At 17.9% G+C, this 27,885-nt stretch overlaps 8 protein-coding genes across 8 annotated transcripts; 5 read left to right on the forward strand and 3 right to left on the reverse strand.

Moving 5' to 3' along the window:
- Nucleotides 1-1,874: 1,874 nt before the first annotated feature.
- Nucleotides 1,875-4,517, forward strand: PRELSG_1335000 (root hair defective 3 GTP-binding protein (RHD3) homolog, putative; the record flags this gene model as incomplete). Its single annotated transcript, XM_028678880.1, has 1 exon — nucleotides 1,875-4,517. One exon carries the CDS (start codon nucleotides 1,875-1,877, stop codon nucleotides 4,515-4,517), a length of 2,643 nt encoding a protein of 880 aa, XP_028535982.1.
- Nucleotides 4,518-5,441: 924 nt separating this feature from the next.
- Nucleotides 5,442-6,626, reverse strand: PRELSG_1335100 (conserved Plasmodium protein, unknown function; the record flags this gene model as incomplete). The annotated part of the gene is made up of 4 exons (XM_028678881.1): nucleotides 5,442-5,513; nucleotides 5,746-5,938; nucleotides 6,059-6,212; nucleotides 6,383-6,626. 4 exons carry the CDS (start codon nucleotides 6,624-6,626, stop codon nucleotides 5,442-5,444), a joined length of 663 nt encoding a protein of 220 aa, XP_028535983.1.
- Nucleotides 6,627-7,922: 1,296 nt separating this feature from the next.
- On the forward strand, nucleotides 7,923-8,538 carry PRELSG_1335200 (zinc finger protein, putative; the record flags this gene model as incomplete). The annotated part of the gene is made up of 2 exons (XM_028678882.1): nucleotides 7,923-8,125; nucleotides 8,322-8,538. 2 exons carry the CDS (start codon nucleotides 7,923-7,925, stop codon nucleotides 8,536-8,538), a joined length of 420 nt encoding a protein of 139 aa, XP_028535984.1.
- A 443-nt stretch (nucleotides 8,539-8,981) lies between these two features.
- On the reverse strand, nucleotides 8,982-10,121 carry PRELSG_1335300 (small subunit rRNA dimethylase, putative; the record flags this gene model as incomplete). The annotated part of the gene is made up of 1 exon (XM_028678883.1): nucleotides 8,982-10,121. The coding sequence occupies one exon, from the start codon at nucleotides 10,119-10,121 to the stop codon at nucleotides 8,982-8,984; it is 1,140 nt and encodes a 379-aa protein (XP_028535985.1).
- Nucleotides 10,122-13,741: 3,620 nt separating this feature from the next.
- Nucleotides 13,742-15,463, forward strand: PRELSG_1335400 (serine C-palmitoyltransferase, putative; the record flags this gene model as incomplete). Its single annotated transcript, XM_028678884.1, has 1 exon — nucleotides 13,742-15,463. The coding sequence occupies one exon, from the start codon at nucleotides 13,742-13,744 to the stop codon at nucleotides 15,461-15,463; it is 1,722 nt and encodes a 573-aa protein (XP_028535986.1).
- A 1,710-nt stretch (nucleotides 15,464-17,173) lies between these two features.
- PRELSG_1335500 (conserved Plasmodium protein, unknown function) lies at nucleotides 17,174-19,759 on the forward strand (the record flags this gene model as incomplete). The annotated part of the gene is made up of 1 exon (XM_028678885.1): nucleotides 17,174-19,759. The coding sequence occupies one exon, from the start codon at nucleotides 17,174-17,176 to the stop codon at nucleotides 19,757-19,759; it is 2,586 nt and encodes an 861-aa protein (XP_028535987.1).
- A 771-nt stretch (nucleotides 19,760-20,530) lies between these two features.
- Nucleotides 20,531-23,918, forward strand: PRELSG_1335600 (conserved Plasmodium membrane protein, unknown function; the record flags this gene model as incomplete). Its single annotated transcript, XM_028678886.1, has 3 exons — nucleotides 20,531-23,572; nucleotides 23,647-23,730; nucleotides 23,814-23,918. The coding sequence occupies 3 exons, from the start codon at nucleotides 20,531-20,533 to the stop codon at nucleotides 23,916-23,918; spliced, it is 3,231 nt and encodes a 1,076-aa protein (XP_028535988.1).
- Nucleotides 23,919-24,797: 879 nt separating this feature from the next.
- On the reverse strand, nucleotides 24,798-27,830 carry PRELSG_1335700 (conserved Plasmodium protein, unknown function; the record flags this gene model as incomplete). Its single annotated transcript, XM_028678887.1, has 1 exon — nucleotides 24,798-27,830. The coding sequence occupies one exon, from the start codon at nucleotides 27,828-27,830 to the stop codon at nucleotides 24,798-24,800; it is 3,033 nt and encodes a 1,010-aa protein (XP_028535989.1).
- Nucleotides 27,831-27,885: the final 55 nt, after the last annotated feature.

Here is a 27,885-nt window from a genome sequence, read left to right on the forward strand (position 1 = left end):
ATATATATATATATATATATAATTTAATAATTTTAAATATTTTATTTTTTTTAATTCATTTTTTTTTTAATTTTTTGTGTCTATACTTTTTATTATAATTATCTTTTTTCCAATTTTTTTTTTTTTTAATATTAATATTTTTTTAATATTATTTTTTTTTTTTATTATTATTATGTTAATTTTTTATTATTTAATATATTAATTTTTTATTTTTAAATATATTAATTTTTTTTTTTTTTTTCTTAAATGTGCTTTTTAAAAATTAAATTTAAGGTTATAATTATTTTTGTAATTATTAATTTTGTTATTTATTTGTATATTTTTTTTAAATTTAGGTAAATATATTTATTTAGATAAGTGTTAGAAACGTTTATAATAAAGAATACTTATGTATATATTATAGAAAAATAAAATAAAGATTTATATGAGGTAAATACAACTAAATCAAAAAAGACAAAAATCTATATATATTTAAGAATTTAAAGGTTTTTGGTTTATGTGTTAATTTATATTTAATTTAAAATGAGTTAACGAAAATCCTTGTAATAAAAACTTAAAAGCAAAAATTTTTTTTTACTATGCATTTATAAAATAACTGAAAATGATAAAGATAAATATGAATATATAAAGTTACTTAAAATACTACAATTAAAAAAAAAATAGTTATAACTTAAGGAATTTTTGTGTTCTAGATTTTTTAATATCTAAAAATTATAATTTATTTTATCTGTAAAGTTGTAGATATGCAAATCAAAACATAAATCTAGATATGCTTAATATATAATTTATTAATATTCATATGTAATTTTTTCGTATAATTATTTTTATGTTTTATTTATATATACCATCTCATAAGTATAATCATAAGATTGTTATTGTTTTTGTATCAAATATAACTATTATTTATTATTATAGCAATTACATTGTGTTAATGTGTTAAAATGCTATTCCTTATTATTAAATATTTCTTAAATTTTATTAAGAACCTATAATTAAAGAAAAAAAAATATAACAAAAAATAGAAAATAAAAAAAAAATTCTTCTGAACATTTGAAAAATATATATAAATTATCTCTTATTAAAATGTAAATTTGTGTGAAAAAAAAATTTTTTTTTTTAAGTAAATCTGATAAAAATGAAAATAATAAATTTTATTTTAAATTGTGCAAAATATTTTACAAATGTTATGGATACACATATTTATATATCAAAAATTACTTCAAATATATAAATATATTTTGTTAAAAAAAAAAAAAAATATCTTATTTATATCAAAAATTAAAATTTTTTATTCACTTTCAGCAAAATTAATTTTGTTTTTATTTTATTTTAGTGAGTATTTTTTTTTTCTTTTTTGACGTTTGAAAAAAAAATATATGTACCATTAAAATATAAAAAAAATTAAAATTTGTACACAAATACAGCTCATAAGAATATATATTTTGTATTTCTAATTAACATAAAAAGAAAACTACTTCAAGGATGGATTATGTTGTGTATTAAAGGTTAAGAATAATGAGTTATAACAAAATATTTATTAAATTATATCCTTTATTTTTCTTATTATTGAATTAAATTATTATAATTGTATTAATTTTAAACTGTTATTAAATTGGTATTTAAATAAATTTGCATTGTATCTTTTTAACTTCATTTATTACAAAATAAAAATTACGCATATATATATTTCCAAGATAGAAACTTAAAGTTATTTTATAAAAAAAACAAATATGTGTGTTAGTGTTTTTAAGTAAAAAAGAAATATATAAGAATTAAATGTATATTTAATAATAATAAAATTAAGATATATATATGCATAAAATATAAATATATAAAAATAGAAATAAAAAAAGTGTAACATTTGTAAGATAAAAATGCAAAGCGATATTATAACTCAAATAATTGATTATGATGGCAATATAGTAGGTGACTTAAAAGAATGGATGTCTAAAAATAAATTATCAAATTTAGGGTTTGATTATAATGTAATAGCTATATTAGGAAGTCAAAGTAGTGGCAAAAGTACATTGTTAAATCATTTATTTAAAACATGTTTTGATGTAATGAATACAAAACAAGGGCATAGTCAAACAACAAAAGGGTTGTGGTTAAGTTACGAAATGTTTCAAAATAATTCGAGTTTTGATTATGCAAATAACTTAGAACATAAGATATATAATGATATAAATTATTTAAATAATGAGAAAAAAAGAGAAAATAATGAAACGAGGCCAACCTTAATACTTGATGTAGAAGGAACTGATTCAAAAGAAAGGGGAGATAACAGATTAACTTTCGAGCATAGGTCAGCTTTATTTTGCTTGGCTTTAGCTGATTGTGTAATTGTTAACTTATGGTATCATTCTTTAGGAAATTTCACAGCTTCTAATTATGGATTACTAAAAACAGTAATGGAAGTAAATTTAGAATTATTCCAGCAAGATAGAAATTGCCCCAAAACTATTTTATTATTTGCAGTAAGAGATTGGTTTGAAGACTTTGCATCAATAGAAATAGTTAAAAAGAAAATAATAGAAGATTATTTGAATAGAATATGGAAAGAAATGAAAAAACCAAATGAATTAGGAGATATTAACATTAATAACTTTTTTATTATTGAGGTAGTAGGCTTGTCACATGCTATCATTAAAAAAGAAGATTTTATAAATGATGTAAACAACTTAAGAAAAAAATGGATAAACGAATTAAAGCCATTACAATATTCTAGAAATATTCCTTCTGATGGTTTTGCTCAATATTGTAATAACATATGGAGTACTATAGTAAAACAATCACAATTAGATATTCCATCTCAGAAAGAAATGTTAGCAACATTTAGATGCCAAGAGATAAAAAATAATGTTCTTAATAATATAAATAAAATAATTAAAGAAAAAATAGATTTATCTCATCATAAACCTATTGATAATTTTAAGGAGTGGGCGGAAAATGATATTATACAAAAATGTTTAAATGATTATTTATCTGATGCTTCAAGATATAAAGAAAGTATATGTTTAAAAACATCTGAAGAATTACTAGAAAATTTATTTATACAATTACAATTAATTGTTGATAATAATTTAAATTTTGTACAAAGAATATTGTCAATGAAATTTTCTAATGAATTAAATAATTTATATAAAGTCTGTTCAACTGATAAAAACATTTTTTTATTTGATGAAGAATCAAATTTAAATAAAAAAGAAGTAAATTATTCTTTGCAAAAGGATGGAAATCAAGACAAGCACGATAAGTGTGTTTATTTATGGACTAATTTTTTACATAACGCGGATACATTAGAATACCAAACTCTTTGTAATTTTTTTGAAAATTACGAAAAATGTAATATTGAAATTAAAAAAAAAACATTTCATGAATTTAATTATAAATCTTCGTTGAACACACTATCCACTTCAATATGTAAAGACGTAAATAGAATTAAAAACATTCAATACAATCTTTTATTAGATAAAGTAAGGTCTACTATTAAAAGTAGATTTAAATCTATTGATACATTACTTATTACTACAAAAAATACTGATGAATATTGGGATTCTACATTGAATATAGTTATAAAATTACAAGAAAACATTAATACTAATTTAACTAAATGTTTTATAAATCTTAAGGATAATGAGCTATCAAGAAGTTATTACCATGATGATAATGATAAAAAAAGTGAAATATATAATAATGAAAAAAAAGAGAAATTATATTTCTCATTAAATGACAAAGAAGATAATTATGACAAAAATTTTTATAATGCAAAAAAAATTAATATAATTAAAAATAAAGAAAAATATATAAGCACTGTAAATGAGGAAATAAATAAGAAAATGGAGAATATAGATTTTATGATTGAATTAAAGAAATTTTATTTAGAAGAAATAATTGATGTTTTAAAAAACAAATTTAATGAAATATCAGAGAATTTATCTCGTATTATTATACAAAGATTTGAATTAGTATTTAATTATGATGAAGCTGAACAACCAAGACAGTGGAAAGATATTTCTATGTTAGAGTTAAAAAAAATTTTTCGTGAATCAAAAAACTATGCTTTCTTAATAATTGAAATTCTTCAAAAAAATATAAAAGTAGAAATTATTGATGATTATTTACCAAATAATTTTATTAAAGAAGAAATAATAGAAAAAGGGAAAAATAAAGCAAAAAAAAAAATGCAAGAATTGTGTAGAGATGCACAGTATATACAAGAAACAGGAGGAAAGATGAGTTTAAAGAACATTCCTTTATTATTTTGGGTTATTTTATTACTATTTGGATGGAATGAGATATTATCATTTACTCGTCTTTTTTTTAAATTAAATATAATTTTGCCATTAATTTTAGCATTTATTCTTATTATATCTACTTGCTTATATAATGGAAATATGGAAGTATTATCTTATATTAATAAAGTTTTTTTTTATTTAGCAAAAAATTCTTATAATTTTTACAGACATATACAAAAAGTAAATAATAAAAGTGCCCATGAAGATGTATCAGATTAATTATTTCAAAAAAAAACTTGTGCACCTATATAAATATATGTATGCATTTACGTTCATTTGTTATTTCAATTTTATTCTTTCTTTTTATTATTATTTCACCACTATATATATATTTATATTTTTTTGTTAAAAATTTTTATTTTTTTTTTCATTTTTAACTCTATCAAGTGTCATTTGCTCTATTTTTTCATATTATTTTTGAATATAGAAAAATTATATGTTATTACAAGTTTTTTTTTGTTAATTTAAAATTTGCACTTTATTTTTTTATATTAAAACTTTTATTCGTGTTCACAGAATATAAAACTTATTTTATTATTTTTTTTTTTTTAATTTTTATTTATGAATAATATTTGTATTTACTAAAGACTTATATATTATTTTTATTATGTCTTTTTTATAAAAAAAAGAAAAATAAAATAAATACTTTTTCATTTTGGAAATTTTTTTTTAACAAATAGTTGTGTATATGGAATATTTGTGGCTATTATTCATTTGTTCAATATATATATATATATATATATATATATATATATATATATATATATATATATATATATTAATAAAAAAATTATATATATTATAACACTTTTATGAAGTTTATATAAAAATAAAAAATATTGATATTTAAATTCATTCATTCAAATATAAGATTAAGTATAAAATAAAAAAAAAAAAAATATTGAAAACTTTAAAAAGAATATTTAAAAATGAAAAGAACCAAATAATTTAAAAGTTTTTTAGATTTGAAACAAAAATTCTAAAGTTACAAATAAAATTTTCTAAAATTAAATTTTTTTTTTTTAAAAATAGGAAATTTCATTTTTCAAATATATTTCTACGTACTTAATATGTTCCAGTTTTTATTTAGAATAATGTAACATTTTTCTGTAAGTTGTGTAAATATCTTTTTCTTTTTTTAATTTAAAGTTCCTTATTGATTACAGCACTCTCTTGAATCACTTTGTTCATTAAATGTCCGAGCTCTTTTGATATCTTTAAAAAAAAAAAAAAAAAAGTTAAAATAACATTTTTATTACACATAAAGGATTAATATTATTCATTAAATAAATAAAAAAGTAAAAATACGAAATATGGAATATAAAAAGAAACACTGAATAAATATATGAGAAAAAAATTATATTATATCAATAAGAATACACCGAAAAAAATAAAAAATAAAATAAAATAAAAATTTCCTTTTAAATTATAAAAATTATTTAGTTACCTTGGTAATTAAATTATAAAAATTTAAGACGAATGATGATATATAATTATAATTTTCTGGAGAAATATATGACTTGGTATATGGTAAAAATATTACTATAAATTTTATAATCATGTAGGTTGAAATTAGTATATATAAAATTTTAAATAGAGGTTTAATAACTCCATCCCATAGTAAAACACAAGCTAAATAACTGAAAAAAAAAAAAAAAAGTAAATAAAATAGAATTATATAAATAAATATAACTAATAAAGATACAAATATGAATAATATTTATATACTCTATCATTAAAAATTTTTTTTTTCTTCCTACGCTATATACACCCATTCAATAATTGTAAATATTGCTGAACACAAAAGAATAAATCCTAAGAAATTATTTTTTTCATCAAACATAGAATACAGCTGTATACTTATAGGTATTAGTTCGGATGATTTTCTAAACCAATTTAAGTGAAAAATAGATTCTATTAATATAAAAAAAAAAAAATAAAATAAAATAAAAATTATAAAGAAACTATAATAAAAGAGGTAATAATATATTATATTTTACTTTTATATTAAAAATAATTTTAAGCTCTAAATTTCAATTTATTTCTAATAAATATTTTATTTTATTTTTTTTTTTAAATTATACTAAATGGCCTAGGTAAGACAGGGCATGGTGTTGATTTCACGTAAAATTTTTTTATATCTTTTAATTTTATGTTATTTTTTATATCAGCTTTAATGGATTTCCCTTCTTTTTTTTTAGAATATAGCATGCTATACATTTCATCTTCAGAAGTGGAGTAAATATTATAACATCCATTCCATATAATATGACAAAATACTAAATAAGAAATAATAAAACAAAATGTTGTAATTTTTTGAATATTCATATTCTCTTTTTATTTAACGAAAACTTCTTTTATTACTCCTCTTTGATTTATTCATACAAAAATTGAAAACTTTTTACTCATTATTTATAATAATAATTTTATTTTTCCTTTAAGAAAAAATTTATTAAAAATAAAAATAAAAGAAGCAAAAGAATGTGATAAAAATAAAAAGGATGAAAAGACAGATGAAAAAAAAAAAAATTTATTTATTGGAATATCAATAAAATTATTAATTATATTAATGTATTTTCTGGCATTTTTAATTCATCTTTAAAAAAATATTGGTAATTTTTCAGTAAAAATTGTTTTTCATTTACTACTTTTATAGTAAGTTATTAAATTTTTATGTAAGCTTTTTATTAATGCAAAATTATAATTCTACATTTTTAATAAACTTTATATCACTTAATCTTTTTTTTTCTTTTATTTTTTTCTTTTCTTTTTTTTTTTTTTTTTTTGCATACTTTTCTATGATTATTTATAAAAATATATTTACACACAAACACATCGTTCTAAAATAATAGGAGAAATTTCTTATTTAAATTTATGAATACTTCCAAAAATGGCTTTTAATGAAAATTAAAAAAAAAATTAAAAGAGAGCATTAATTAATAATATTAAAGTTATTGTAATTAAAAGTACTACATTTTTTTAATTAGGAAATTATTAAGTACCAGAGATGTAAATGATATTTTAAATTTAATATTAATAAAAGGAGAAAATTAAAAGAAAATAACCATAAAAATTGATAAGATTATATAATTTGACTAAAAAAATATTAAGTTATTATTAATTTGTATTAATAATATATATATACATGAGAAAAAAATTATTTTATATTAATGAATTTTTTCTAATTTTATTTTCTTTTATTATTTCGTTGATATATTTTGTTTTAATATTCATTTATTTTCATTTTATTTTATTTTATTTTTTTTTTTTATTTTAACATAATTTAAATTAAAAGAAATAATTTTTATTTTAATTAATTTTAAATTTTAAAAATTTTTGTAACATCAAAAGTATTTATGTATTATATTTTAATTTGTAAAGTAATATTCTATTTTTTCATTTTTTTTTTTAAATTTATTTTACCGGTTCTATTGTAATATTACGTTTTTTTTTATTTTTTTTTTTAGTTTCTGTTTAAATTTAAAAATATAATTTTTTTTATTTTATTTTTTTTTTTTGTTTGTAATATTTTTGATTTTTTTATTGATGAAATAATATGCGTAGCTTTTTTATATTATAAGAAGAGAACAAATTAGGAAAAATTTATTAAATTTCATTTTTTTAATGGGGAGAAAGCGTCTTGAAAAAAATATAAAAAATGTAAAAAAAAGAAAAAGAAAGAAGGGATCAGATAGTGAAGATAATGATGATATCGAAATAACAAATAACAATGTTAGCTTGAATAGAAACGTTTCATGTAAATTTAAACAAAGAGAAAAAGTTGATATAAATTTGATTCTTGCTCAAGATGAAGCTGATGCTTTTAAGTAAAAATAAAATTGCAATTAGAAATGAATATAAGAAAAATATATATATATATATTATATATATAAATTGTGTGTATATTAAGCTAAAAATTAGGTTTTTATAATTATATATTTATTTATATTTTTTTTATATTTTTGTCTATATTTTATATATATGTATATTTTATTTTTTTAAATATGCTCTCTTTATTTGTAGAATGAAAAGTTATTGCTGGACAACAGTAAATGGAGGAAGCACTTCCTTAATTAGAAGAAAATTTTGTATTGTATGCGGGTTTGAAGGAAAGTATAAATGCTTGAAATGCTATGAGCATAAACCCAAATCATATGTAAGATATTACTGTTCATTAAATTGTAAAAAAATTCATGATGAATCCTCATGTTGTAAGTCGAAAATGCTAGATATATGGTAAAGGGAAAATAAAATTTTATTACAAACGAAAATTTAACTTTTAAACAAAATTTTTATTATTGGTAAGAATCTTTATATTTTAGTTAAGATATAGAATATAATTTTTCAAACATATTCCGCTACTGTCTTTATTTGTATGTCATTTTTTTTTTTATTTTATTTACATTTTTATACTTGTATTTATTTTTATTTTATTCATTTTATTTTATTTTATTTTTTTGCTATATTTTGTGAAGTTAACTTAAAAAATTTTAAAAAAAAAAATTAAAGAATGTATTTAATTAAACAAATATATGGTTGGACAAATTTTTTTTTCATTTCATCATTTTTTTATATAATTTGTCTTTAAATAAATTAGATTTAATATTTAAAAAAACTTTATTATTTGTTCTTTTTTTTTATTACTTTTTTTAAATTTTAAAAATAAGATTTTTGAAAAATACATTATAAATTATTTTCATTCAATTCTTGTTCATTATCTTCTTCATCATCTAAATAAACGTTATATATATCATTATTCTTAACATTAGAAATATTAAAAAAATGTATTCCTTTTTTGTTGAATTCTAATAATAATTTTAAAAAATCGTTTTCGTCTAAATTGATACTTCTTTTTTCACTCATATCTAGATCTTTTAAAATATTTAAGCAATAATCTTTAAAAGGATAATTAATAGGAACTTTTTTATTAAATGTACACCAGTTTTTATAATTATGTTCTAACATATTTAAAACAGCATTTCTTTTAAAGATAGCATGGAGTGTTTTTCTTTTTCTACTAAAACAAATCCTTAATAAATTATCCCATTCATCAAAATTTGTTAAAAAATTATTTTCCTTTGGTATGAGCTTAACAATAACACTATCGACTTTTGGAGGAGGATTAAAACTACTTCTATTAACATTACATATTTTAATTACTTTACAAAATAGTTTTACATTAATAGTTAATCTGCTATAATTGCTATCACCAACGTTTGCAAGCATTCTTTCGGCAAACTCTTTTTGAAACATTAAAACTGCGCATTTAAATAGTGGTCTATGAGAAATTAACTTAAAAATAAGTGGACTAGATATTTTATAAGGAATATTAGCTGTGCATATATCAAACTTGGGAAAAACAGTTTTAATTGCATCGCCTTCGTAAACTTCTAAATTATTATAGCCTTCATATAAGCATCTTTTTTTTACTTCACTAATCATTCTTGCATCTATATCTATAGTTATTACTTTTTTTGCTATAGGCAATAATTTTATCGTTAAATTACCTGTACCACAACCTATTTCTAGTACTATATCTGAACTTTTGATTTTTGCTGCCATTATAATTTTATCTAATATACCTGGATTTTTTAATAAATGTTGTCCATGCTTTTTATATAATATCATATTCATTTTATTACCGCTTTTTACCTTTGATGTACTTATATTTCTTTTACCATTTTTTTTATTTATTACTTCATTCACATTTTTCAAAATTTTTGTTGATTTATTATTATTGTGATAACCCCTATTTATTTTCATTTTTATATTATTTGTCAGAATTTTTAATGAATTATTAAAAATAAATGATCTACATAACATATCATTTATCTAAGTTTAAACATAACAAAAAAATAAATAAATAAATAAAAATTAAAATTTCAAAGGAAAAATATTAACTCTATAAAAAAAAAAAATATATGTATATTATAAATATACTATCATTTTAAAAAGCAAAATTATAGAACTTAATAGTAAAAAAAAATTATTTACGATGATTTTATGTAAAAAAAAATTTTTTTTAATATTGTTGATTGAAGTATGTTCTTATAAAAAATATTTTTAAATCGATTTAAAAAAAAAAATATATATATATATATATATATACACAAAATAATAAATGCCTTTGAATAAAATTATAAAAGAAAAAAAAATTATATATAATTCAATAATCTTTCAATTATTTGTTAAATTTTTCATATATTTGTTGAGTAGTACTTTAATATTTTATTCTATTAAAATTAAATATAATTGTTGTATTGTATTTTTTTATCTACCAAAAGAAAAAAAAATGTTTCTTAGTTATTAGATAATTTTTAATTCAGAATTTTTCAGAAAATGAAGCTGAATTACTTTTATTAATGCATTTTCTCTTTACAGTGAAATTATATTGACTTCTTATTAACATTTCTTTTATCATAAAATATTATAATTTTTCAAATTACAGTTAATAATTATATGATCACATAAAAAAAAAAAAAGGAAAAAAAATATTAAATAAAATCATAAACAATAACGAAGTAAATATATGTACGTTATATATATTTAACGATATATTATTATTCTTTTATTGTTTATCTTTTTTATAGAATATATTTTTATTAAAATATTTTTATACTTTTATACCAAATAAACAAATTTTATGTTTTATAATTACTAAGTTCTTAAATTATTTTAAAACTTTCATAATACTTACATTTTTAAAATATATAAGAAAATTAAGCTCATGTAAAATAAAGATAATAAAATGATATTAGAAAAGTTCTTGAAAAAAAAAAAAAAAATTTTAAATAAAATAAAGTTAATTGTTCTATTATATTTCAATATTATCTCTGAAATATTATAAAAATAGGATTGATACTTTTTTTTTTTTTACATGATATATTAATAAGAAATGAAGGATTATTTATTAAATAAAAAAATAAATATAAAATATATTCACTTAGTCAAATACATGTCCATATATATGTTCTTTTTTTATTTTTACAAGAAATATTCTGATCATAATTTATAGAAATAAAAATACAATATATATCTGCTTCAATATCAAAATAAGGGAATGATTCTCTATAAAAATATTAAAATAAAGGAAGACCTATAATTAATTTATTTACACAATTCAAAAACCATTTTTAACTATTCAATAAAACAAATTTACTTATAATTTTTTTTTTTGTCTTTTAATTGATATCTTAATATATTTTGATAAATATCAGTAAGATAACAACATTCATAGTGGCTTCATCTATCTTTTTTTTGATTTTATAACTACTTAACAACATTTAAATATGTGGACTATATATCTTCATTATATTGTAAACATTTTCTTTTACTAGAAAGTGACATATTTTAACATTCATAATATATATTTTTATTAATAATTTCTTTTATTTTTTTTCCTTTTATGATTTTTTTTTCTTTTTCTTTTTTTTTTTTAAATTAAATAATTTTAATTTAAAACGAAAAATATAAGTTTACAACATACTATTTATAATATAGGTAAGAATATAAATTTTTCACTTTAATTTTAAATAAGATTATTTTTTATTTATTAATGAAGATATTTTATATGATAATTTAAAAATTATGTCATTTCAATATTATTTTTTTTAAGATAACTTTCAGCATTACACGAAAAATAAGTTTTTTCTACACATTAAGTTTATGTTCTTATTTAAAATATTCTTTTCCTATATATATTTAAATATTTACATTTTTTTTGTTGTGTTTACATTTTATTTATTTCTCTAATCTATGGCATTTATACTTAATATAATTAAAAGTAGAATGTATTGTGTTTTCTAAAACTACTGTTATAATCTATTTACATATTTTAAATGTTTGTAATTTTTTATAATTTAGCGATCTCAAAAATTATATGCTTTTTTTTCTTTTTTTAATATCTTATAAAAAAATGAGTTAAAGTATTTATTTTTTATTTTTCATACATAGTGATACCTTTGAAAAAATAATATCAAAATATAGTTTTATAAGAATTTATAATTGTGTTTATAAACTTAAACAAAAAATTAAAGAAATTTTGAATGGTTATGTGTGTGATCATAATATAAATATTCAAACAATTTTTTTTTTTTTCATTTATATATAATTATTTTTACATGGTTGATTTGAAAATTAATTTAAGAAAAGTTTTATTTTTTGTTATACAAACCTTATATTTAATTTTTTTTTTTTTTTTAAGCTTATGCTTTTCATTCATAAATTATGATAAATTCATAAAAGTATAGAAAAAACTGAATTTTACTCTTTTACTTAAACTTTTAAGGTTTTTGTAAATGCGTGCACTATTTTTTATAAAATGTTCATCTTTTTTCGTTAGGAAAAAAATTAGTATATTTTTCTCAAGATAAGAATATATATATATATATATATATATATTTATAAGAACGCTTAATTTCATTTGCTTGGATATTTTTTCACAACTTTTTTTCGTTGTATAAATAAATTAATAATTCATAGTGTTTTTTAAATTAATAATAAAAAAAATGATAGTTAACTCAAGTAGTACATATCTTTTTTTTTTCCTGCTAATTTGAATTAGAATATCATAATATTTTATTTTTATGTTTTTAATTCTTTTTTTTTTTTTATATTTTTAAATCCTTTTTTTTTACGTATATTATAATATCAAATTGGTGTCTTTATGTTTTTAATATGAAAGATACATTTACATTTAAGGTATTCTTCCTGAATACTATATAAATGGAATATTATTAGTAATAATTTTTTATTTATATAAATCTTGTTTATCTAGGTAAATTTCTAGAAAAAAAAGAGAATCATAATGTATTATCATTATGAATACAAATTAATGAATTTTTAAATTGATTTTTTTTTTTTTTATATATATTTATTTTTATAAAAATAATGATTTAATTTTATTTTAATAATATATCCTATGATTTTACTTATATGTTATGCTTTGCATACAAATAACTGTATAGTTTTTACATATGTATTTAAATTATACAGTAAAATACTGCTATAGTTTTTAAATAAAAAACGAAAAATTAACATATTTAAAAAAAAAAAAATTAAATTTTTCTTTTATATGTATATATATATATATGAATATATTTTTTTTACAGTTATTTTTAAGTAGTTGTTTTTAATTCTGTTAATGCATACTTTGTTTTGTTTTTATGTCATGCTTTAGTTATACCTATATATTTATATGTTATTAAATAGTAAAATAATTTTTTTTTATTTATGAATATGATGAAGCAACTTTTTATGCGTTTATTTAGCTTTCGAATTTTATACTAGAAGTAAAATTACACTCTTTCTATATCAAATTTTTTTTATTTAAAAAAGTAAAAAAGTAATACGGAAATAAAAGAAAAAAGAAGTATAGATAAATAATAAAATTTAAAAGAAATAGAATAAGAAAATAAGAAAAAAATACAAAAAAAAAAAATAAAATGTCTCTGAATAGACTAATGGATTATAACTATTTTGCAGGTTTTGATATTTTAAAAAATTTTGATATTGTAAATTACTTAATAGCAGGTATTGTACTTTTAGCTTTAGTATTAGCTGTATTTAACGAAGATGCATCAGCAGGATCTCCAAGATTGTCATGGGTATTAGGAGAATTTCTACCTATACAACAAAGTATTTTTACTTTAAATTCTAATGTAGAAAATAGATTGTTTAAAAAAAAAAATAGTAAATTACATACTTTTACTACATATCTATATAAGTTATCTATAGAATTAAAAGAGTCAATATCAGAAGGAAACTTCATGAATTTATTAAAAAAAAAGACGAAAAATATAATAAAAAAAATTATATTATATAAAAATTTATCAGTGTTAAAATACAAATCAGAGTCTAAAAGGCATTTGTTTTATATGTTAGTAAAACAAAAGTACAATTTACCTATTCAAAAAGATGAATCGGAAATGAAAAGTTATTTAGACGGGAAAAGAGAATTGATTAGATTAGGTAGATGGTCTTTCATGTGGAAAGTATCAGATGTTAAAAATGAATATATTTTGTGTGAAAATAATAAAGCCAGACCAATATCTTCATATTCTTATCTTGATTTTATAAGAGAACCATTAGTTCAAGATGCTGCAATAGAAGCAGCAAAGCAATGGTCAACAGGAAACCATGGCCCAAGAATGTTGGGTGGAAATAGTCAAATATTAAGAGATTTAGAAAAAGTTGTTGCCAATTTTTTTGGGCGCAATGATTCAATTTTAGCTGTATGTGGATTTTTAGCTTGTATGTCAGGTATAGCAGCGGTTTCAACCCCAGAAGATTTGGTTTTATATGATAGTCGTACTCATGCATGTGTAAAAATGGGAATACAAGCAGGTGGTTCAAAAAATTTTATGTTCAAACACAATGATCTTAGTCATTTAGAATTGTTGTTAATAAAGTACAGAAATAAATATAGAAATTGCTGGATATGTATAGAATCAGTATATTCAATGGATGGTGATATAGCTGACTTGCCAACAGTTAAAAAATTATGTATAAAACATAATGCAAAGTTATACTTAGATGAAGCTCATGGATTAGGTGTATTAGGAAAAACCGGAAGAGGGTTAGAAGAACATTTTAATATGCCAGGTGCAGCTGATATTATTGTTGGCACATTTAGTAAATCTATAGGAGGGGTTGGAGGATATATAGTAGCATCTGATGAAGTGGTAGAATTCCTAGATTTTCATTGCATTGGTAATGTTTTCTCTGCGCCTCTACCTGCTTACTGTGCAGGAGGTGCAATGAAAGCTTTTGAACTAATTGATTCTCAACCATGGAGGATAGAGAAACTTAAATTTAATGCAAAATATTTAAGAAATGGATTAAAGACTGGGATGGGCCACTGGCCAAAAGATTACCCAGAAAGTTATAAATATATCATAGAGGGAGATGATGCTACTAGTGTAATACCTGTTATTTTTCCTAATGATCCTGATAGATTATTTAAAATTAGTAACGTTTTGTTAAAAATGAATTGGATGATTTCTGCTGTAGTTTATCCTGCTTGCCCATTAAGATATCCAAGATTTAGAGTTACAGCAACATCTGCTTACTCAGTAGAATATATGAATCAGTTCATTCGTGATATAGTATATGCTACAGTTAGCGTGAAACCATCTCCATTTGAAAAAGAATTAATATCCGTATAGTCAAAAGAAAAATACAAAAGTAAAAATAAAATTAAATAAAAGAACAAAATTTTTACTTTCATTTTTTTTTCTTTTCTGACTTCATTATATATGTAAATTCCTATTATTATTATTTGTTTTCTGCTTAAAATTATTCTATATTTTATTTTTTAATATTTTTTATCTATAAAATTTATAACTCATTAAGTTATTTATAATGCAAAAAAAAAAAAAAAAAAAAATGATATACTTATTCATAATCAAAATTAAAGAGAATATGCAATTAAATATCAAATGATATAAAAAATTTAGAATATTAGTTGATCATTTCAAATTTGTATCATTGGAAAAAAAAATATAATTATATATTTTTTAAATAAAATTATTTATGGAATTATGCAGTGTGGATATATATGGCATAATATATAAAAGTGCTATATATAAAAAAATTTACCATAAATTACATTTTTATCTTTTTTTTTTTTTTTTAATAAAATAATAGTTAATATTCTGTTTCATTTTAAAAATATCTTGTGATTTTTTTAACAATATGTATATTTATATGCTCTTTTAAGTATACAAAGAAAATTTTATATATGATACAAAATATAAATTGTTTATATATTTAATTATTAATTAAAAAGGAAAAAAAAAAAAAAATCGAATAAAAAAAATAGATCTAGTAACAATAAAAAGAGTTCTTGCTCTTTAACTTTATTTGTGTTATAAATAAAAATTTACCAAAATAGAATGAAGAAAAGTTTACACACAAAAAAAAAAACTTTTGTATATTTTTTCATATAATAAAATAAATTATTTTTTTAGTCATTTTGTCAAATTCTAGGAAAAAGATACATATATGGAGATACCTTTTAAAAAAAAAAATAAGTATACAAAACAAAAGATTTTTTTTAAATCCTTTTTCAATGAAATAATTATATGCTTCTTAAAAATATATAACTTATTTGCTTATTAAATTTATAAATTATATTTTTTTTCTATTATTTTTAAATTATACTTTTGAACAATAAAACTTCAAAAAAAAAAAATAATTGTGGAATATAAGAAAATTTGTAATAAAAGTACAATTAAATATTTCATAAAATTTACCGTTATTTTCTAAAATGATGTAAAACTATTTTTGCTACAATAAAAATCTTTGTAAACATTTTAAAACAATTAAAAAAGTATAAATATTTTATTAGCATAAAAACTTTAATTAAATTGATAAAAAAATTTTATTATTCTTTATTCGCATAATAAATTATTGAAATTATCTCGAATAAAAGATGTTTAAAAAATTATTCATATAAATATTAAATACATAAGAATAAGAATTACATATTTAAGTTTTATTTCTTTAATTTGTTCATCGAAGTTAATTTTTTTATTTATTTTTTTTAGTTCTCTTAAAAGTAGAAGTTAAAAAAAAAAAAATTTTTTAAATTTATGTTAGATAAAAAAAATTAATTTCTTTTATTTTTTTACTAATATTATTTCAAAAATATATGTATAATTTAGTGATAAATAAACATTTTATAACTAAATAAATAATAATAAAATATAAGCTTATTCTTTAAAATTAAGCGCATATATACATATACATGTATATATCTATTAAAAATGAAAATATTTTAAATAATTCGTTTATATTAAAGTTATTAGACTATATTTAATGTTAAATAAAAAAGTAATACTAAAAAAAAAATTAAAAATGAATTTCATTATATAATGGTTTATAAAAATTTTACTGACGTTATTGAAAATAAAAAACTGTATGTTGAAGATGATTATTATGATGAAAAAAATATAAAAAATAAGATGACATATGATACAAAAAATAAAAGTGAAAGTAAAAAAATAAGAAATAATGAATTATTCAACAATTATAGTTATGAAGTTAAAAAAAAATTAAAAGACAACTCACTGAATCATTATTATAGTGATCAAAATTTATCTGTGTTAAACAATAATGATGATACTCAAGAAAAACACTTGAAATCTCTAAAAGATTCTAGAAATTTGTTCAAGAAATTATCTCAAAAAGAAATAGAGAAATTGAGATATAAATACAAAAATAATGATTATTATGGAATGCCTTATAGTAATATTTATGAAAAGCGCCATACTTGTGAGGATATAAAGAATAAATACAATTCATTAAATTACAATAAATTGTTAATTAACGATAATGATAATGAGAGTTTATATTCCTATGATGATACTTTTGATAAGAACATAATAGATAGCTACAATGATTCACTTTTAAGTAATAGAGATTTTAATAATTTGAATAAAAATAACTTTAAAATATTTAATTATGAAAGAAAAAAAAATGGAAATAGAGCAAATGAAAATTTAGAATACTGCAAAAAAATTATTAATAACAATGACAATTATCATAATGAACAGTTTTCTCCACTCAGTGATAATTATGATAAATACAAATTACATAATTTAAAATCAATCAATGATAAATATGATAATTTAAAAAGCAATCATAATTATGGAAAATTTTTATCTGAAAATTATATATCAAATAATTATAGAAAATCTTTAGGGAGTATCAATCAGTTAGAAGAAGATGAAGAGAAAAAGAAATATTCACAAGATAAAAAAAATTTGTTTGAAACATTTCTTAATGTAACAGAAAAGTTGGAGAAAATTAAAAATACAAAAATTAATAAACATAAGAGGAATCAAGGCTTAGAAAAAGAGAGAAATGGATTTTATAGTAATTCAATGGATAATATAATAAAAGAAAGATTATTACATGAAAAATCTTTAAATAATAATTTTTATAATAGAAAAAAATATAACACAAGTTTTTATGATAATGAAACGGGAAAGGAATATGGAGATCTAAGTGATTTAAAAAATTATATAAAAAAATTTTCTCCACTAAAAAATACAATTCTAGTAAATGGAGAAGATAAGGAAAAATTAAGCAAGGGAGATAAATTTTATGATGATATTTTAAAATACAATTCAGTAGATTCTTTTTGTTATCCCAGAGGTAAAGATGTTTTAAAAAAAGTTAGTAGAGAGAATTTTGATAACGATTTAATTAAAGAGAAATATGCGAGTAATAAATTAAGTAATCCTAAAAAAAAAAGCACTAATTTAGATAGCTTGAGCTTAACTTCAAACAATTTAAAAAGTACACAATTACATATGAGTGCCATATCACATGGAACAAATGATTATTCTACTTTATATGACTATGTAAATTACACAAAAAATCAAACGAAAGATTATTATTATGATGAAAATATGCATAATTTATCAAAATCCAGTTATATAGCAAAATATAATAATAACAGAGATATAGAAAAAAACCATTTTCTTAATGATATTAATCCAGAAAATTATAAAAATGATATGAAAGAGAATTACTGTTCTCAATTGGATAAATTAGGAAACTCCTTTCTTGAGATTAATAATGAATTAAAGTCTAATATATATACACCTAAAAATTTCAACATAGGCATAAATAATAATTATATTTCATTCGATGATCAATTAATAGATAAAAATAATAATAAAGTAGATGATAATTGCTATGATTTAAATAATAGAAAGAATATTAAAAATATCAGTGATTCTAAACGCTCTCTAATTCATAGTGATAATTGCAAAAAAAAAAATTCTATTAACAATATCCTAAATTATGAAGAAAGTGAAAATAAGAATGAAAATAATATATACGAGAATGAATACGAAAACGAAAACATCATTGAGAGCATAGGTAAAAAATACATTTTCAAAGATGATGAAAAATTAAATAACATTTTTGATTTAAAAAAGAAAGATAAAATAAATAAAGGTATTAGCATTAATGAAGAGAATGAAGAAAAATACAATTTAAAGAAAGTTTATGAAAATGAAATGAATACAAATAATAATAAATGTGATGTTCTATATCATAACACTAATAATAACGATACAAGTTTTTGTAATTATTTAAAAAATCGATCTTATACAAGACCTATGAATATTGATGATTTAAATTTAGATGAAAATAATAATAACATAGAAATGAAATATAATTTAGGCAAAAATAACTTACTAAATTGTAATACTATTTTTCTATTTATCTTGATTTATTTTTTAAAGTTGCTATATTTACTATTTAGCTATCTTATACACTTTTTTTTATTTTTTTCAATTTATTGTTATCACTTTTTGAGAAAAAAATCTTTGAAAACAGTAGTCATTTCAATTTTAATAGCAATTCTTCTTATAATGTTTGTCATATCAATTGTCATATTTTCTTATAGAAGTATGAGTTTAGAATATTTTGACAAAGATATTTAGAAAAAATAAATAAAAAGATTAGAATTTTGTAATTTTTTTCATTCATAAATAAATAAAAAGAATTTTTTTATGTAAACTTTTTTTTTTTTTTAAATTTTTATATCTTTATATTTTAATCCCTTTATACTAAATTTATATTATAATCAAATATTTTTCTAATTTTCAATAATAATTTTGAATTATCTTTAGGTGGCTTTTTTTTTGCAATTAAGTATTTTATATTTATATAGTATGTTAATTATTTTATATGTTTTTGCCATTATTACAACTTCATAAAATTTATTCTTTTATATTTAAATTTTTTGTTTATAAGAAAATATAATATATCATATAATTTTTTTTTTTTTTTGTTTTTTTGTTTATATATCTTTCGCAATTTTCAATGGCAATTTTTGATATCCAATTTTTTTTTTTTTTTTATCTATTAATTTACGTTGAAATTATTAAATGTAAGACTGATTTGACTAAGAAAGAACAACCAAAAAAAGAAAAAAAAATGTTATTTTATAATTTTGTTTTTTCAATATATTTATAAAAAAAATTAATGGAACTCAAGAGAATTTTTTTAAACAAAATAATTTTTAAATGTAATTTTTAATTAATTTTTTAAGAAAAATATGCAAAATTACAAATATATTAATATCTTTTTATGAAATTTATATATGTTTTATATTTTATGCATATCGCTAAGAAAAAAAAACAAAAATATATTTCTAGAAATCATTGATGTTTATTCAAAAAAAAAAAAATAATAAAATAAAATAAAACAAGATGCTGAGAAATATAGGGAAGCAATCTTATAAAACTTCTGAAGAAGAGAAAAAAAAAGAAAAAAATGAGATTTTTAACAAAAGAATACAAAAAGAAATAAAAAAATTAAAAGAATCAAAAATAATAGATGATGTAAATGTGTATATAACTTTAAATGAAAATAACAATGATAATGAAAATGATCATTTTAGTTCTGATATAATTAGGCATAAATATCTGTGCTTAAATGAAACTTTTAGTGAATCATATTTTTTAAATGAAACTTTTTTTTTAAACAATTTTATAAATCATTTGAAAAATTTTAAAAAAAATAACATGATAATATATTCACAAGATGAGGGAGATTCTTGTATATATGAAGAATTAAACAAATATTATCAATATAAGGATGAGTTATGCCCGTTTTATGATATATTTGAATTTTTTAATTTTCAGCATATTTTTGAAAATGTTTCATCATTTTTAGGTGATATAAATTATTTCATGGAAATTTTTGAAATTTTTAAAAGTGGATTTATAAATGAACAAAATATTTTTAATAATACTAACGAAAGTATAAGAGATAATTATGAAAATAAAGAAAATAATGAATTTTTTACTAATGTATTTTTTGAAATTTTATATAAGGATTTCATAAGTCATCTTTCAAAAATCCAAAGAGAATTAATAAATAAAATATTGCATTCTGATGAATATGAAAAGGAATATTTTTATCAAAATTTTTTATCATTTTATAATAAATATTATGTAATAAAAGAAAGTGTAGTTTATTCATTTTTCATTTTTCATGACTATCCTTTTAGCGAACCATTTATTAATTTAGATCATTTACCATTTTGTATATTAAAAAAAAAAAGTCAGAGGAAAATAATGGGAGATAAATATAATAAGAAAAATATTCTTAAAATTTTATTAAATGCAAAATGGATTCCGAAAATTACGTTAGAAAATTTATTTGAAGAATCAAAAAATTTTGTAGATAAACTTTTTTTTTATTATCAATATAAATTATATCTTTTTTATTATTATTTAAGTAAACATAAAATATTTTCACTGTTATTTGAAAATAATTTTACAATATGCTTTAGTACATATAATATTATATATTCTTATGTATCTAAAGTAGATAAAAAATTAGTTACTAAAAAAAAAGGAAAAAAAAACTATTCGAATTTATTGTATATCATTAACAATTCTGAATATATTAATCAAGATGTTATTTTATATAAATCTTTTTATTCATACAAAAAATTAAAAAATAAAAATTATGAAATAGATGAAGAGAAATATTCTACAAGAATTAAAAAAAAAAAAAAGTATGAATATTGTATATATTTATTCTTTCTTATATTTATTATTTTTCTTCCCATGTTAATTAAAAATATATATATATATAGAACAGATGAAATTAACAATTACTTAAATGATGAACATAATTTTGATAATTTTTATAAAAGTAAAAGTAATATTTCAAATTATCATCCTTTATTCTATGCATATATAAACATACTCAGAAAATTCAATTTAGATAAAAAAGAAAACGCTATAATTGAAAAGGATTTTAACATATCAAGGGATGAACATCTCAATACAAATAGAGAAAAAAATCAATCTGAAAATAAAGAAAAGCAAAAAAAATATATGGATAATAATATTGATATTTTTGATTTAAATGAAAAAGAAAAAGAAAAAAAAAAAAAAAAGGTTACTAATTCATTAAGTGTAAATAATGATAGCATAAAAATAAGCAATAATCAAATTAATAAGGAACAACCGAAATATAAAATTTATAAAAAGAAATTTTTTTTAATAGCATTTTTATCTATTTCCGAATTCTTTTTTTTTTCTTTAGGTATAATATATAATTTACAATTATTACGAAAAAAATTTGAGTATCATAACTTCTTTGTAAATATTTGTTCTTCTTTGCTAATATTATATAACCCCATCTTATTTTCTAGTAATATAAATTATATAAATGTAATATCTATTGGATTATTATATTGGAGTATTAATTTGATTCTTTTAAAAAAGATATTTCTGTCTATTACACTTTATTTTTTATCTATATATTTTAATATCATAAATATCAGCTTTTTTCTTTCCTTTTTATTTATTTATGTGTATATTAATAGTAGATACGTAATAAAAAGAGGAAATAAAATTAGTAGCGAATTTAAAAACAAATATGAAGTTTTCAAATGTATTATTATTTATGTTCTATTATTTATAATATTAAGCTATATATTAATATATATTCTTTGTGATAAGAAAGAATTTTGGATAAGTAATATCAAAAATTGTTTTAATTTTTTTAATAATTATTTTAATGATACTGAAAACAGATTTAGGGGTAATATATGGAATAATATGCAGTTAATTAATAATAATATCAAATTCTCTTTCATTAATTATATTCCTTTTTTTTTAATTTTAATTTTTAATTATTTTTTTGTTATAAATACAATAATTAAATTTTATGGTTCATTGTTGTTTTCTTCTATAGTATTTTTACTTATCTCAGCTAATATGAACAATTTTTTATTATTATGTATAACAGTACAATTATTACTCTTTATTAATGCGATTGGTAGTTCAAGCATATTACTAAATGTAGTTTTTTCTTCTTATATAATTATAACTAATAATGGCTTCAACATTTATATTTTTGTTTTAACTTTAATATATTTTCTTTTTCATATATATTTAATGTATCCATCGAATAGTTTCTCTAAGAATATCAATAATCAAGTAAAAATAATAATAGAATTAATTAAAAATCTTTTTTATTTTATCATAACAAATTTAGTTCTTTTATATGAAACAAGTATAAAAAATTTGGCAATGTCTTTTGTTATAATATTTGTTTCTGTATCATTTAATACCTTATCTAATGGGAAAAATATTCGAAATGTGATTAAAAAAAAAGAAATACAAAAAAAAATTATTTTTTGTTTATATTCTCATATAAATCCTGACTATTTTGTTATACCATTATCATATTTTTCTTTTTTATTATTTTTAATGCTTGGATTTTTAAAGGTACTATATTTTATATCATATTATTTTATTTCATTTTATTTATTCTATTTTATATTTTTTTTTTTTTTTTACAGTTGTATTATTCCCATTTTTATCTAAAATTTGCTTTATATGTACTTAATTTTCTTACTTTTCTAAGTTTGTTGTCAATATTACTCGTAAGAAAAAGAATTAAAATAAAAATATGCCTATATATATATATATATATATATATATATATATATATATTTTTTTTTAATAGTTATTTTATTTAAAACGAAAAAATTTTAGAAAGTTTGACTTCCTGAGCATACCTGATTCGGCCTATAAGAGAACATTTTCATTAGAGAGATTAAAAAAATTATAATAATAAAAAAAGTTACATTAGAAATTGTTACAAAAAAAATATGTATTTTTATAATTAAAGTAATAGATTCTAGTTTGAATATTTAAATAAAGATAACATATATATAATTTTCTTCTCTTTGAGTAAAAACAGATAAAATTAAACTTATATTTATAGAATCCAGTGTCAATTCACTTTTAAAAATTTAAAAGAAAAATTGTGCAATGAACTTAATTTTATCTTATTGAGATAAAAAATATACATAATATTTTAATAAAAAATATTTTGATATATGTTAATATCTTTTTGATTATATTAATGTTAAGAAAAAAAAAAACTTTCGTAATTATAAAAATAAAGAAAAAAATCAGAATGAACTTCAAAAATTTTGTACATTTTAAATTTTATTATTTCTAAATTTAAAATATTATGCACAAAAAAAATTATTTACACATAAATGCTTCATAAGTTAAAATAAAATTTATTAAATTTTTGAAAAAATAAATGAATCAGTGTTATTATATATATAAGAATTTCTGTTCAAATAATAAATTTATATTTTTCTTTTTTTTAAATACAATCAATCACAAAGTATATAAAAAAAAAAAAAAATTGGAATAGAATGAAATAAATTTACATATATGTATATATACATACTTTTAAGGAAAATAATTTTTGAACAAAAAAAAAAAAAAAAGATTACAAAAGTTATAAATATATACAATATTTAACAAAAATATATATTTTTTTTTTCAATTTTATCTAATTCAAAAATATATTCTATGATTTTCGTAATTTAATTATTTTTAAAAAGTATATATGGTAAATATATTAATTATTATAACATTTATAATATGTATAATAATATTTATAATTACTTCCTTTAGATTATACTATTTATTATAATTGTTGCTGTTTGTTGTATTTATTATCGTTATAGTAATAATTATCATTCTCATTCGTATAGGTAGTAAACATATTATCATAGTAATAATTATTGGTAGCATTCATATAATTATTACTAATATAACTAATATCATTAACAAAATTATCATTTATATATGCAGTATTATCATTAATATAGTTACTTCCTATATAATTACATTCATTAGCATAATTCTGATCATTTACATAATTATTGTCATTTATATAATTCTGATCATTTACATAATTTCTATCGTTTATATAACTATTGTTTACAAAGTTGTTATTTATATAATGGTCATTAATATGATTTACATAATTATTATCATTAAAAAATGTGTTGTTATCATTCATGTAATTTGTATTATTATTAGTGTACATATTGTCATTATAATAATAATTATTATCAATATAACTATTATCAAAGCAGTAAGTATTATAATTATTATTATTTAAATAATTACAACAATGTTTTTCATTGTTAAAATTATTCTTATCATTAATTATATTTTTACTATTTTCTTGATATATTTGTATATTTCCTATATTATCGTTACAATTTTTAGTGTTCACACTATTATTTTGATATTCATATATATTTTTTGTTGAATCATTTAATGTCTCTTCTTTTTTCTTTCTTTTTAAATTTGCATGAGTACCCTTATTAACGTAATGCTTAGAAAACACATGATTTGCTTCACTCTTTTTATTTATATTATTGCAATCAATATTAGGTTCATTCAAGTGAGTACGATTTTTTTTTTTTTGAAAAGAATTATTCTTAAAAAAATTATTGATTTTATTTTTATCATTATAGTTCATCTCGTTCAACTTATCATTGATAAAATGTTCATTATTTTCTTTATTCATTTTATCCTTTAAATTATTATTATTGTTACAATCGTTATATTCTTTATCAACATCATTTTTTATATCATTATTATTATTTTCAATATTATTATTATTATTACTGTTACTATCATTATTATCAGTATTAATGATATTATTATCTACTTCATTTTTTAAATTTTCATATTTTTCTTTATAATAATCGTTTTTTATATGCATATTATTATGAATATATTTATCCCCTATTTTTTTTCCATTTTTATTATAATTTTTATTATAATATTTTTTTATACTTTTTTCATTTTCATTATCAACTGAGTTATTGGTGTTTTCATTTTTTTCTTTATTTTTTTTTGTGTACATGTCATATCTAGTATTATATATAGTATTATTTTTTAAATTATTAATTTTAATGTGTTCTTTATTTTCTACGTTTTTGTAATTTTTTCTTTTGCTTATTAAATTTTTACCATTCATATGCTTATCATTGTTTTTATTATTTTCATCATATGTGCTATATATAGCATTATCATTTTCTATTTCTTCTAAATAATGATTATAATTAACATTTTTAGTATTTAATTTAATATTTTGATATTTTTCATTTTGTTTTTTTAAATTATTTTTGTAATTATTGTTACCATATTTTCTTAAAGAACTATATTTAAAATAACTTTTTTCATTTTTTATTAATGAATTATTGGATTTGTTAAAATTCTTATTTAGTTCATTTTTCTTATCAATATTGTCTTCATTATATAATTTTTCTTTAATAATTTTTGTATTTTCTTTATTTTTGTTTTGTAAATTACTCATTTTCATATTTTGCAGATTAAAATTTTTATATTGATAAGAGTTTTTATTATAATTATCTTCATGTAAATTACTTTTTTTATTATAGATTTTTGTTGTTGTTTTATTTATATAATTTCTATCCTTTACATAAATGTAACGTGCCCCCTGATAATTATTTGAGATATCCCTATTATTTATTGAATAATTGTAACAATTTTTTAATTTATAGGATATATTTTTAATTTTTTCATTATTATAATTATTTTTATGATTTAATCTTTTTTCTTTTAAATAATTTTTTTTATTAAGATACTTATCTTTATTTAATTCTCCATTTTTATCAAAATTCTTATTTTTACTCGGTTCTTCACTTGTATTTATGCTTTTGCTTAATTTTTCATTTTTTAGCTTATCATCTCTTATTATCTCATACTTTTCATTTTTCTTAATACTTTCATTTAATTTTTCATTTCCATTTAATTCATTATTTTTATTTTTACTTTTTTTTGATAAATTTTCTCTATTATAATTTTTTTTTTCAAATAAACTCATTTTTTCATTTACATATTTTTCATTTTCTTTATCTAAGTAATTTCTCAAATTCTTATTAGTAGAGTTATTTACTTTATTACTTCTTTTACTTTGATACCTATTTTTATCATTATAATATTTATGATAATTCGCTTTATCATTTTTATGACGATTTTTCTCATGGTAATAATGTTCTTTATTATTTTTATAAGAGGAATACTTATTTTTTTCATCTTTATGCTTTGATCGGTAGTATTTATTATATGTATGACTTTTTGATCTATCATTTCTTTCTCTTCCATAATAATTATCATATTTATAATCATAAAATAAATCATGTTTCCACTTTTTTTCTTCCTCGTAATTAATTTTATAGCCTTTTCTTTTCTCATTAGAATTTTTTCTATTTTTATCATTATTTTCAAATCTGTTATCATGCAAGAAGTATCTTGATTCTTTTGGTACAAAACAAGGATCTTCTTTCATTTTTTCTTTTATTGAAAAATTTTTATTTGTTAAATTTTCTGATTCGTTGCTCAATGATTGACTTCTTTTACTTTTTTTTATTTCCCGCTTTAATTCATCTTTACTTTCTTTTTTTTCCTCCTTTTTGTTATTCAAATTTATTAAATTTTTTTTTTTTATACTATTATCATCATCATCACTATCGTCATCGTTTTCTTCATCATTCATATTTTTGTCAGAACACATAGAACTTTTGTCTCTATTTTCTATACTTAAATCATTACTTTCACTCATATAAGATTTGTAGTCTTCAAATACATTATTTTCCTCTTCTAAAATAAATTCATTTCTCATATTTTTTATATCCATTTTTAAAGGTGAAAAATTGAATAAAAAAGTATTATTTACACTCTATGATTATTTT

The sequence above is a fragment of the Plasmodium relictum genome (assembly GCF_900005765.1).
Source record: "Plasmodium relictum strain SGS1 genome assembly, chromosome: 13".
Lineage (NCBI taxonomy): Eukaryota > Apicomplexa > Aconoidasida > Haemosporida > Plasmodiidae > Plasmodium > Plasmodium relictum.